General features: G+C 55.9%; 1 protein-coding gene across 18 annotated transcripts in view; it reads right to left on the bottom strand.

Annotated features, from left to right (window-relative positions):
* The window catches only part of Agap1 (ArfGAP with GTPase domain, ankyrin repeat and PH domain 1), a 467544-nt gene that overhangs the window by 328809 nt on the left and 126137 nt on the right, over nt 1–12598 (bottom strand). For 4 of the 18 annotated variants that reach the window (XM_016007100.3, XM_076549563.1, XM_016007103.3 and 1 more), the window contains exon 1: nt 38–1013. The exons of 9 other annotated variants lie outside the window; for them this stretch is intronic. In XM_016007100.3, the coding sequence (XP_015862586.2) occupies nt 38–944 (907 nt within the window). In that variant the 5' untranslated portion in view covers nt 945–1013. Of the gene's footprint in view, nt 1–37; nt 1014–12598 lie in introns of those variants that run through there. 5 more of the 18 variants (XM_016007102.3, XM_076549562.1, XM_076549561.1 and 2 more) reach the window with 3 other exon arrangements.

Below are 12598 nucleotides of genomic sequence, written 5' to 3'. Positions count from 1 at the left end.
CCTACCCCCACCTCCCCGCCACCCCCGGGCTGCCCACCTCTGCGCGGAGACCCCTCGATGCTCTCTGCGCTGGACGAGTGTGTGTCGGCCGGGGCCCTCCGCAGGCTGAAGTAACCGCGGGAGCGCAGGGCACCGCTGCGGGGTGAGGGCCCGCCATCCCTGCGCGCGAAGATGCCGCTGAAGAAGCGCAGCAGCCGGTGCTCCGAGGCTGCCCCAGGGCCAGCGGCCGCGGCCCGCGCCCGCTCTAGCCGCTGCAGGTCGCTGTTGTCCAGCGTGCGGTTCTTGCTCTTGCTGCGCTCCCAGCGCTCCAGGTCCGAGAGCGCATCGTTCTTGCTGAGCACCTCGCCTACATCCAAGGTGTTGCGCTTCTCCGTCGCGGGCTGCGCTCCGGCCACCGGCTCCGGGACGGCCTCCGCCTCGACCTCGTCGTCAGGCGCCCATGCCAGGCTCCCGGAGCTGCTGTGGCGCCTCCCGCCGCTCAGCGCAGGGCTCCGCGGCGCCTCGGGCTCGCTCCAGTGCCTGAAGCTGAGGCTCCGCCGCAGGGGCGCGGCCCGAGCCTCCTCCCCATCGGGGCTGCTGGGTCCCTCGGCCGAGGGGCTTCCCATCAGGTCCGCGGGCTCCGCGCCGCGTGTGCATGGCCGCAGCCGCCCGAGCTCCAGCTGCCCGGTGCTGCGTGTGCGGAAAGCGCGGAAGTCCCAGGCGCGCGGCCCGGCCTCAGGATCCTCAGCCGCCGCCTCCTCGGCCTCCTCTTCCAGCCGCCCGGGCGCGTCCGGAGAACGTGCGGGCCGGGGCCGCCGAGCGGGGCGCGGAACAGGAGCGGCCAGCTGCTCCTTCCTGACCATGGTCACCGAGATGCGGTAGACGGTCTTCCTGGGGGGCGTCCCGCGCGGCATCGCGTCCGCGGGCGGCGACGCGGGCTCGCCGCTGCCGTCCAGCAGGTACATGTCCCCAGGGGCCGCGGCCGCCGCGCCGCTCTCCCAGGCCCGACTGCATCCAGCGCCGCCGGCCGTCGGGACGCGCGCCGCGGGCGCAGAGCCGGCCAGGTGCAGAACCCGGGCCGGCAGGGAGCGGCGCCCACGCCCCCCGCGCGCAGCGAGGCCCGCGCTTAGGCTGCGGGAACAGCGCCCCTGGAGTCCGCCCGGCCGCGCGCCACGCGGCCCGAGTGCCGGGGTCCGCGCCCGGGGAGCCGAGCCATGGGGGGCCGGGCGGGCGCTCAGGCGCGGAACCCGCCTCGCCGGCAGGTGCGGCCTGGGCGCGCAGGGCCCACTGCGGGCGGCGGTGCCCGCGGCTTCATTGTCTAGGGCGCGGGGCCCAAGCGCATCCCACGGCCTTTTCCTGCACAGCTCGGCGGTCCCGCAGCCTCCGCCTCTCCCGGGGATCGGGACGCGCGGGTTGCTGCGCCGGCCGCGGTCGGTCGAGGGACGGGCGGGCGGGCGGCGGTTTAAAATGGAAATGCGCGCCGGGGCGGGGCGGGCGGGCGGGCGGAGGCCGACGTGCGGAGACTGCGGGCCGCGCGCCCAGCGGGGCCAGCGGGTCCCGGGAGCGCGGAGGCGGCGGCGAGCGCGGCGAAGGGAAGGCCCAAGCGCTGGGCTGGATCCCTGCCGCGCGGAGCGGATCAACCCTGCGCAGTAAACCTATACCACACTCCAGGACCTGCTGCAGGGTCATCTGGGGCCTCCGCTATCCGTGAAGCTTAGAAGATGAAACTCAAAGGACTTACTGGAAAATACTCCCGAGGCTGAGGCAGGAGGATCGTGAGTTTGAGGCTAGTAATTCCAGGCCACCCACCCACCCACAAGGAGAGACAAGTTCTCAACAATAATAGATTTCTTTGAAACCTGTAACCTCTAACAGGTAATTCCTAGAAAACAAGAGAAGCTGTTAAGAGAACTGACTCTCCTAGATCGAGTTTGGTTCCCACATCCCACATACGGGCATCACAACCATTTGTAACTCCAGTTCCAGGGGGACCTGATGCCCTCTTATAACCTCCAAGGGTACATGGTGTGGTTGGTGCACATAAATTCAAGCAAATACACATAAATAAAAAATAAATTTAAAAGAAGACAACAAAAAGTTGCTCCCCGAGGCACTGGGCCAGTATGTCTAAGATAATTTATAAGTTATTTTCCAAAATATAAGTCTGCTCCCTGAGTAGCAGGCTTAGAAGCAGGAAGAGCGACTTGCCAGGCTCCTCACCCTCCTAACCATCTGGGTTCTCCGACGGTAAGATGGAGGTAACAGTTCTCTATCTTAGATGAGCACTTTTGGGGTAACTGGAGCTGGGTAAAACTCTATGAGCCCATTGCACTGCCCTTCACCCCCCTGCTTACTGCCCCTCGCCTCCCACACGTGTTCATCTGGGACCCCACCTCCATGTTCTAGAGGATTTACATACAGGCATCCAGCCAGTTCAGACCATCCTGAACACAGATGTACTGCTTCTGCAGTCTTGTTTACAGGGTCCAGCAGGAAAATGCAATATATATACAGTGCCCACTAACCGGATGCTGAGGGGGGTCCTCTCTTGCCCTGAAAAGGCCAGAGTTCCCTGGAGGGCACACCTAGGCAAGGTGCAGGTGCCTGTGAAGTTCGGCACTTCTCAGGTCTCTCCAGCTAGTCCTGTAACCTCACTACACAATGTTGGGGGTATCTGTCGTGTTCATGTCAGTGAAAGTGGTATAAGGATGAATGGGTCAGGTCTCCTGAAAGAGACGGCAGTTTAAGAAACTGGGGTTTTTTTAAAAAAAGATATCAGAAAAGTTTCTATATGGTTCATTTACTTATTGCTTGCATGTGGGTGTGCATGTGTATGTGTGCATGCACCTGTGAAGGCCAAGGGTGGATGACAGGATCCTTCCTCAATCACTCATTTTATATGTTAAGGCGGGTCTCTCATTTGAACCCTGAACTTGATTTGGCTAGTCGAGCTAGTCAGCTCGTTCCAGGGATCCCCCAATCTCTGTCTCCCAAGGGCTGGGATTACAGGTGGGTTGCCACATCCACCTGACATTTAAGTGGGCACAGGGGTTCAAGGTCCTGTTCTGGGGTTTGTATGGCAGGCACTTCTCCCACTGAACCATCTCTCAACCTCCTTTTTTTTTTTTTTTAAGATGCTTGAAAACAGCTAACCACCACCAGTGACTTCTACCTCAATCATATGACTCTTCCATCAGCCCCAGGCAAGGTATAGCTTCTGTTTGAAACTCTTGATCTATGCGGTGGTTCTTCAGACACATCATTCAAAGGTCAAGGCCATCTGACCCTCTGGTTCAATAAAGCAATTCTCTCAGATAAAACCCAAGAGACACCAACTATTCTGGGGTGGAAGCCAGGCATGAAACATCTATTAAAATGTCTAGATTCATTCTGGTAGGAGGATGTTGAGGCTCAGAGAGGGTGGAGACATGTCCCAAGACTATACAGCTCCTGGGTGAGAACAGAACTCCTCTGTGCCCATACCTGCACTAATGTCTTCTGTTTCAGCAGCTTTATTAGCAAGGAAGAGCAAACAAAACATGAACATTACTGGCCCAGACTCCATTAAAAATTAAACAAAACCCTGATATTACCAGGGAGTATTATGAACAATATTTTCATTGTTTTTCTATTGGTTCATCAAAGTGTGTGTGTGTGTGTGTGTGTGTGTGTGTGTGTGTGTGTGTGTGACATACAAAAACACAAGGCAGGGTCTCGTGCCTCAAGGAATTCACAAACTTATAAAACTGATGTTTGTAGTTCTAAAAAGACTGGAGGACAGTGTCAGAGGGAACAACAGTAACCAGCGCGCTGTCCAGCCTGTAAATTAGTACCACCAGGACCTGGCGACAGTCTAACCTTACAGCTGTGGCTGTACACACGCCCGGCTCACAGGTCTGCCAGCTGAGAACCAGGAGCTGCACACTGTGGAAGGAAAGAGAGCCTTGCCAGGGGCAAAGGTAGGGATTCAAGCCAGGCTCACTGGAGCCTGAGGCTAACTCTCAGTGTGCAAGACGGGGCTTCTTGGAAATGCCCATGTGAACCTTAATATCTACTGCATAGTGAAGACAGGGAAACACATTTCCTTATTACCTGAGGCGTACTCAGCGCCAAAATGAGGTGTTGGGGGAGGGGGTGGTGGGGTGGGAGGTGAGTTTGCATTCCTTTAGAGCTTAAACACCAGAGAGTGCCAGGCCATTACGCTTTCTTGGTACGGAATCCATCCCGGGTTTTGTGCTTCGCCATACTAGGATGCAAGCTGCAGAGTAGAAGAATCCATTCCATCCACCTCAGATGACACACAGTCTCCCAGGAAGACTCAGAGCACCCAGCCAGCCACGCTGCTGCTCTCTCTCAGCACTCTCTCCCCAGGAGGAAGCACAGGCTCCACACACCAGTCCGGAAGACTCCCCTGAAGACCTAGATATCCTGGCCACAGCACATGGCCTCTCCCCACAGCCCTGGAGACTTGGGCTCTCCCAGTCTCAGAAGACACAGGATCCTGAGCCTGTCACTCCAAAACCTAAATCCCCTGCACAAAGCCAGACCTGCCTCTGGTAAAAGAAAACGCTTCCCATGGCATGCTGAGTGTGCCTGGGGTATTTTGTTGAGTGTTGTTAAATGGATACTAGCAGACCACATCATGAATCTTCTACACCATCCAGCAACACACACACACACACACACACACACACACACACACACACACACACACACACACACACACACACACACACCCCGTGTCCTTGATCTCTTTGATCCATCCTTCAAAAGCACATGGGCAGGGCCTGAGTGTTGCACTGACTGCTGCTAAATAAGAAGGCCCTAGAGCATCCAAATAGCCCTTCCAATGCCCCAACCCTTGGAGGAGCCTTTGGCCACCCTCCATGACCTGTATCCAGTGCCATTTCTAGCAGGCCATCAATTAAGCCTCCTTTGTGAACATCAGATTTCGCCCAGTGTTGGTTAGGAAAGCCTAGAAGCCTTATTTAAAGGATCTTCTCTGCAAGTCAGCAGAGGCCATCTGCTTCACAGGCCGACTTTCCAAAAAACACAACTTGAAATCAGGCACACTGTCTTTTAGATTCATGTCTGTTGGCAGAAACCACCGAGCATGGTCCTCTCCTGGCCTGGGCACGGATGCTGGGAGCCATAAAGAACTATTTGCTGGGTCTCAGGAGCTACCTTCTGGTAACTGGCTATCTGACAGGGAGATGCTGCAAGAAGAAAGACATGTATGTATCTGACCGACACTTCCAGATCTCAGCATGAAGCCCCTCCATCCCATCATAAAGGTTTTGGAAGGATTTCTGATTGGAGATCTGTCATGATGTGTTGGATGGCCTGGGTACTGTCCCCACCTAGGATGTTGCAGTCTGTAGGGACCCTAATTTTCATATTTTATAAGCTGAAGGTTGCAAACAGAATCATGTCAGACCTGTTATTCCAGCTACCTGGGAGGCTCAGGGGGACAGCAAATTTGAGGCTTGCTTGAGCCACAGAGAGAGTTCAAATTCCTCTGGGCAACTTAGCAAGGCCCTGCCTGTCTGGACACCAAACTACAGAGATGGAGTTGTAGCTCAGAAGTCTAGCAGGTGCAAGGCCCTGGGTTCAGTACCCATAGCCATCTCCCCCAGAGAAAAGGGCGGAAAGGCAAAGGAAATGTATCGGGTCCTGGAAAGCTGGGCAGAAGGGCAAGGGTGCTCTTCTTCAGGGCAGGGACATGCTGACTAGACAGGGGGAAGGACCACAGGTCCTCTGAGCACCATCACCCTTCCTGAGCTGTTCCTCACGCAGCAGCCACAAAAGCAGAGGCTGCCGCCAGGCAGGCCAGAGCCATGGCGGAGTGTGGTCAGAATCCCTGCAGGCAGTACGCCTCTGTGAGCTTTTCAACCAACCGTGACTGGGGTGGGTCCTGGCTGTCACCTCGGTGGCAATGCCACCATGCTTTAGACATTAACAAGGACGGAAATCCGGTCAGGGCAGCTTACCAAAACCAAATTTGGCTTGACTCCAGGAAGATGGGTTTTAACTTCCACGTCCTGTCAGAAGGCAGTATGGTAGGGATGAGTGGGTACCAATCCCCCAGTGAGAGGGGAAGGACAGTGGAGAACAAGGGACCCCTCTGTGCCCGATAGTATAGAGTCCAGCTCAGTACCCAGCCAGCCAATGCCTCCTCTGGGCTGCCTTTCCAGGGATTCCTAGACGTCAGGAAAGCACCACCCGAGTTGACAAACGCACCTGCATGATGCAATGGGCAGGGCCGGTGCCCTCTATCTGCAGAGGGCTCAGCCACCAAGTCAGGCAGACCTGTTCGCCCGATCCAGTGCCGACAAACTTCAAACTCAAGGCCACCCTGCGTCCACCTGCTGCTACTGCAGGTGCCATGGAGGTGGCCTCAAACAGTCCGTAGGCCAGGCCCTGAGCTTGGGGCAGGGAGAAGGGGAGCTGACGGGGCAGAGGGTCACAGAGAGGCGGGAAGCTGTTCACTGAGGCTGAGGCAAGTACCAAGTGCTGCAAGAAGGAGGTGTATGGCGGCCATGGTGCAGGGCACAGCAACGCTGAGGGGACAGAGGTTCCAGACCAGGCATCCTCAATGCTGTGACACTGAGCTGGCCAGTCCTTGGTTACAGGACTCTCTTCCAGGCCTGACCTCTGCTCACTCGATGCCAGTAACAACCTTCCCAGCTATACCAGTAAAAATGCCTCTAAGGGTTGCCAAATGTCTCCCGAGGACGAGCCTGCCACGGGTGGAGAACCCCTGCTCCACAGGTACACCACTGAGTAGCAAGTACAGGATGCTTCCCGGCCACACCTTCCCACCTCTGCATAGGTTCACAGTACAGAGCAGCTCTAGGTGGGCTTTCCACGAGAGAGGCTGCCTTCTTTCCAGGAACCAGCCCCACAACAGAGCAGCAACAGTGAGAGGCAGGCCACCAAGCCACCCGCCATCCTGTGAGGATGCACAGGTCACCCACTAAAATTTCTCTGAATGAACAAGTATCATGGCCAAGAATAAAACGCGGGGGAGGATTTTGTGGAAGTCTACGCCTAGGCAACAATACGTTCCTCTACAAAACAGCCCCCATTAGGTGTGGAGGGGTCAGGAAAGGCCAGCACTGACTGGCTTTTCCGAAAGCCTTGGGATCCTCCGCTGTCACCTTCACAGAGATGCCGTCCTATGACACTGGAGACCACCAAGGAACAGAGGATAACTGAGCCGCCTCCCTGCGGGAGAGCCAGGGAGGAGCCCAAGTCTAGCCACAGCTTCCAGCCTGGAAGAGTGTACCCGGAGGACAATCCCAAACCGGGTAGAAACCTCCCCTCCCCTTTCCACCACGCTCTGCAGAGCACCTGCTGTGAGTAGCCTCGCGATCACACATGGGACGTGTTCTAGGTGTCAGTGAAGACCTCAGACAGCGAGTCGGATCTATGAGCCATCACTTCACACAAATGGGTTCAAGCAACACTTAGCACAGCTCCCACTGGGAAGGACACCCCGGGGGCTAGGCATGGCCACAGCCAGAGCACACCAAAGGATTCCTGCCCCACAGTCCCTCCCTCCAGCCTTCCACACATCAGCTCCGTGCACATGCAGCCGAGGAAGAGGAATCGGGAGGATCAACCAGGGGACACGGGCTTCCGTGGCTGTGAGGCAGGCCCTGGTGCTGTGGGAACTCTTTCCCGAGAGGGCTGTGAACATCTACCCTTTCCTTTAGCGCACCAAAGACACAGTACTGCTCCACTGAGGAGTTGGCCGGGCTTTCAGAGCATGGGTGAAGGGTTACTCCTACCAGTGCAGGTAACCCTAAAATGCAGCTGCACAACCATTACATCTCCCCCCAGCATGAATGATGACTCGCCGCCATAGACGCAGAGATAGGGCCCCCTTTCCCGAAACCTTCTCCAGCCTATGGACTCTAGCACCTCCCCAGACCCCAAGGCCACATGCAATTGCAACAGAATGCCATACAATGGCTGTAAAGCACAGGACAGAGGCATTAAGACCCCCTGAGAATCCAGTGGACCTCCTCCATGAGAGGCACTCTTCTCTGAGCGACCGTCCACGGGGAAAGAAGCCGGATCTTGAGGCTCGCACGCAAGCAGGCACAGCTGCTCTGATGAAGACAATGGCAGCTGGCAGAGAGGAAGACAGTACTCAGCAGGCGTTAGTAGAAAGCCAATAAAGAATCCTTTCGAGCCACCTCACCTTGCTACATTGCGGGGGTTTCACAGGTTTTCCTTTAGATCTGCTGACCTCAGAGATTTAGACACAGTGCTATTTATACGAAAATCAAAATCTAGGTACCAAATGATGCCCAAGGTCTGTGCAGATACACACAGAACCAGGCTTCCAGGAAAGCACATTCGATCGTTACCACTTCTGCACTTTGGTAGTTACCACTACCAGGCTGGGTTCTCTCTGGTATTCTCTACAACCAGAGGCTTCAAAGGAGGATCCATTCTCCCGTGCTAAACGTCAAAAACTGTCTAAGCTGCCTATTTAACCCTCAATCCCTCCCTCTCTCCCCTGGCAGCAGACATACCATCACAACCCTGCCCCTGTCAACCAGTGGATCCCTTCAGTGCTCCTCCGGCTCCAAGGAGAAACAAACTCAGGCAGGAGACAGAAACCACTTCCCCTGGAGGTTTCAATTTGTATCCGAGCTCCTCGGAAGAGAAGGACAGGTGGCCGTATCCTGGCCGACACTAACAGAGATGAAAACATCCATAGTTTCTTATCCACCTGCCTCCCACCTGCTCCCAGGGGCCCTATGAAGAGATCACGCTAAGCATCTACAGTAGCAGGGCATGGAGTCCGGGGTGGAGGGCATGAGGACAGAGGACTCTGTCAGAAGCCCAGCCACACCACAGCCGCTGAGCTGCTTCTCTACGCTCTGATGCTCAGCTAGCTACCCGCGACTCCTTCCAAAATCTTCCAGAAAGAAGACAAACTGAAGGAGAAGGGTGAACTGAAGAGCAATGGGTACCAGTTCAGTTACCCATAACTTGTAACGGTTCTCCCACCAACTCTGCACTTGGTCTCTCGGGGGATGTTAGAGGTGGAGAACTAGCTGGGCACACGCAGATAAAACTTCCAGGATCTGGGAACAGAGCGCCTGGCTCTGGGCACCGCTGGGCAGTGCCCTCTGAAGCAGGACTCCGAGACACCGCGCCATCTTTGCAGTTAGGAACGTGGAAAGCGGGGATAACCCTTTTACCTCTGACCCCCACCTCAAGACCAGCCCACCAGCAAAGCAGCCAGGGGTTTCAGACCACACCTGCCACCTCAGCCTCCCCTCACTCCAGGCCTCCTTCCTTCAGCCACACGGGGGCCATGCCTAGAGCTGACAGGGCCCTGTAGTGCTGGCTTTGTCCTCACTGTCCGGCAAAGAACAGGGGTCACTACGGTCCACAGCAGGCACTTTTCTACCTGCCCTGGCTACTCCAAGATACCACACCTGCTCATGGCCCAGAGATCCTTCCAAACCCCAATTCAGACAGGGCCTTTGGATCAGCACACTGGTGTCACCTGGGAACAGTCCCACCCCATCTTTATCCCTGGAGGGACACTCTAGGACATGTGCAGCAGCAAAATGTGTCACCCACAGGACCGGGGCCTCACCGCAGCCCTGGCCAGCTCTTCCGCAACTCCAGTGACTTCAAGCTGCCTGTCCCCTCTTAGATGACCTCGGGTCATCCATTTGAGCTGGCAGATGACTGTGTGGTTCACTATAGTCACCTCTTCTCCATCAGACTCGTTCTCCATAAAAGGAAAGAGCTCTTCCGCCTGCAGGTCTTCCGGCCAGCGCCCACCTCCTTCCGATCTAGGGGATCCGCACTCCCTCACCCATTCCACACAGAAGGACTTCCAAGGCCGGCCCAGCCTGGCTCATGCCTACCCTCAGCTCCCTTCCCAGGACCAGTCCTCAGTGCTGCTCTCAGGGCTTCACGGCACAACTGTGCTCAGTGACCACGTCCTGCCAACAGAGCAGAAGGTACGCTCTTCAAGTGGCACCAGACCCGACACCTTCAGCCACGCTGCAGAACACAGTGGCTCGGGCCAGGTTCCACGACTGGAACGACACGGAGCCAAGAGGCCCCGAGTCTGTGAACACACGGCAGAGCTATGACGGCCAAAGGGATAAATCTGACCTGGTGCACGCAGTGTTGATCTGGTGTGTGTTTATTGCAAGTGTCTGCCCCATTTCCTCACTGGCACACCTTTATCTCCTTTCTCATTCCTAACCATGGCATATGCAGTCACCCCACTGACCAGCAAAATGGAGCTAAGTCCAACTCATCACCAGGGCCTGATACAGGGTTCTTCTGCTGGCGCTAGCCATGCCCTCCCTGAAGAAGAGACACTCTTCCCTGTCTCTGCCCCAGGAACTTAACAACCTCCCATCTCCGTGGACAGCAGTTTGACCCCTCCCCTACCAGTTTCCTGCTAGACAAATGCTGCTGGCAGATGGTTCAGGATCACTTCTGCTGGGCAGCAGTCCTGCCCCAATCATGTCGCAAACCAGGTCAGCTGACTTTCACTGCACCCCCATGAGGCCCCTTTTTGGACCCCTCCCCCACAATGCACCTCACCACTGCATGGAAGTTTACCCACACAGTCTCCAGTGGTTAGGGACAGACACAGGGACGGAGAGATGGTGAGTCACTTCTTCCCTGACCACAAAAATCCTCAGCTGCAGCTGACCCTGGGTGGCCGCCCTCTGCGATAGCCTGTTCCTCCCTCGGTGGAAACCAGGAAAACATACTTAACTGTGTGTCCCGGGGGGGGGGGGGGGGGGGGGGGTTCTCCAAATATGACAGCCTATGGAGAGCCCAGGCCTTGCTTCATCTCAGGGAACAGGGTGATTGGCATCAGGGTGGGGTGTAGAGGCTCCAGGGAGCCCTTTTCGTTCATATCCCAGTTGGGCACATGGTAGGTAGGACCCATGCCAGGCCCATCCTTGGCATTCCTAGGATTGGAAGTGGCTGTCTGGTCCACCAAGACTTGACATTCAAAGGATCTACAGAGATTCAGGCCCAGGGCTCAGAAGGGCCAGAGAAAAGTCTTGGAACAACCTGGAGCTGCTTCAAAGGAGACTGGCAGCAGTTGTGCCCGAGAGCTGGTGGTGAAGCCTCATCCCGAGCCGCCAGCCAGCTCTGCACGCTTTCCCAGGACACGGCAGGAGTGGTCACGCGTAGATACGGGGATCCCAAACTGACTCCCAGAAAGAATGGGGACCTCACCTGCTGCTCCCCTGGCTGTCAAAGGATTTCCAGAGAAGCAACAGCCACCGTGGGAAATTTCAGGCTAGAGAGGGTGGCAGAGAGCTAGCAGAATGCTCCCCTGGGGACTTCTCTCCGGAGAACTTGGGGTTTATATCCAGGGGGAACAAGAGCCTAACGCGTCCCTGAGCAGCAGTGTGGCGAACATACTGAGCTCAGGAAAGCAGGCTTCTGGAACTCTGCAGCATTCCCTGGCTACCATCAAACACCAACAGGAGCAGGTAAACATGGCATTCACAACACTGCCAGCCCACCTGGCCTACCCTCCTGCCCTCCTGGCCAAGGGCAGACCTAAGCAGGAGGCAGCATGCATCGAGTTCCTGTAAGGAGTGCATGGAGTACTTATAGCTGGTCTGATTGAAATAAGGTACAAGAAAAGAGACCAGAGACTCCTAGGCCCCAAAGAGTATGCCACGTGGCTCTCAGTGAAACAGCTCATCTCTGGAAAGTAAGACCACTGCCAACCCAGCGTCATCACAATAGGGGCAGATCCACTCCCAATCTCTCTGCAGCTAAGCGCCCTGTATAGGGCTGTATAGGGCTTGCCCCTCCTGAGTGGCAGACCAGTATTTGAGAAGGGCATTCAAGGGCAGGTGTGGCTACTATGATCCCTACTTTATGAATAGGGAAAGTCGTGGATTCTAACTGTGCCTGGATCCCACAGAGGATGATGGAAACTGGCTCAGGCCCAACAACCCATGGGAATCGTGTTTCAACTATTTGCTGGGCCGCCCCACCCCCCACACCAAACTCCAACTCCTGATTTGAAAGGGTGTACTTACTGAGTGTTACATGGTTGCATCTCCAGAACACTGGCCAGAACTAATGCAAAGTGCTCTACCAAACGTTGTTTTGTTATACTGTAACTTTTAAGGGAATAAGCACAAGGGGAAAGGTCAACCCATGCTTTGTTAGAGCTGCAACTTTGTTACCAATCTGTCTGATGAGTGGTCAGCTTTGGCAGATGCAGAATGCATGGAATCTGTGATTCTGCGGACCCAAGTGTAAGCAAGAAGGAAGAGGAAGGAGGAAATGGTGGAGAGGAGGAACCGAGAGAAGGGAGGAGGCAGCATGGAGAAAGAAGTTGCAGAACAAGCAGACAGAAACGGTAACTGAAGGGAAACATGGAAGCAGGTGGCCTGGGGCCGGAGCTGAGGGAGGGAGGAAACCAGGGTCAAGCCCTAAGGTTAGGACAGTCCCCAAGATCATAGCCCATTCCCCTTGCTCTACTGAGCTCCTAGAGTGAAACCAACCAGTGATACCCCCTTGTTGGCTTTCCATTGGCTTCCGCCCTAATCCCTCATGCACCCCCCCATCCCATAGCCCCATGCCA

The sequence above is a fragment of the Peromyscus maniculatus genome, chromosome 13 (genome assembly GCF_049852395.1).
Source record: "Peromyscus maniculatus bairdii isolate BWxNUB_F1_BW_parent chromosome 13, HU_Pman_BW_mat_3.1, whole genome shotgun sequence".
NCBI lineage: Eukaryota > Metazoa > Chordata > Mammalia > Rodentia > Cricetidae > Peromyscus > Peromyscus maniculatus.
The sequence above is the reverse complement of the archived record's forward strand: the minus strand, read 5'-3'. Positions and strand labels throughout refer to the sequence as shown.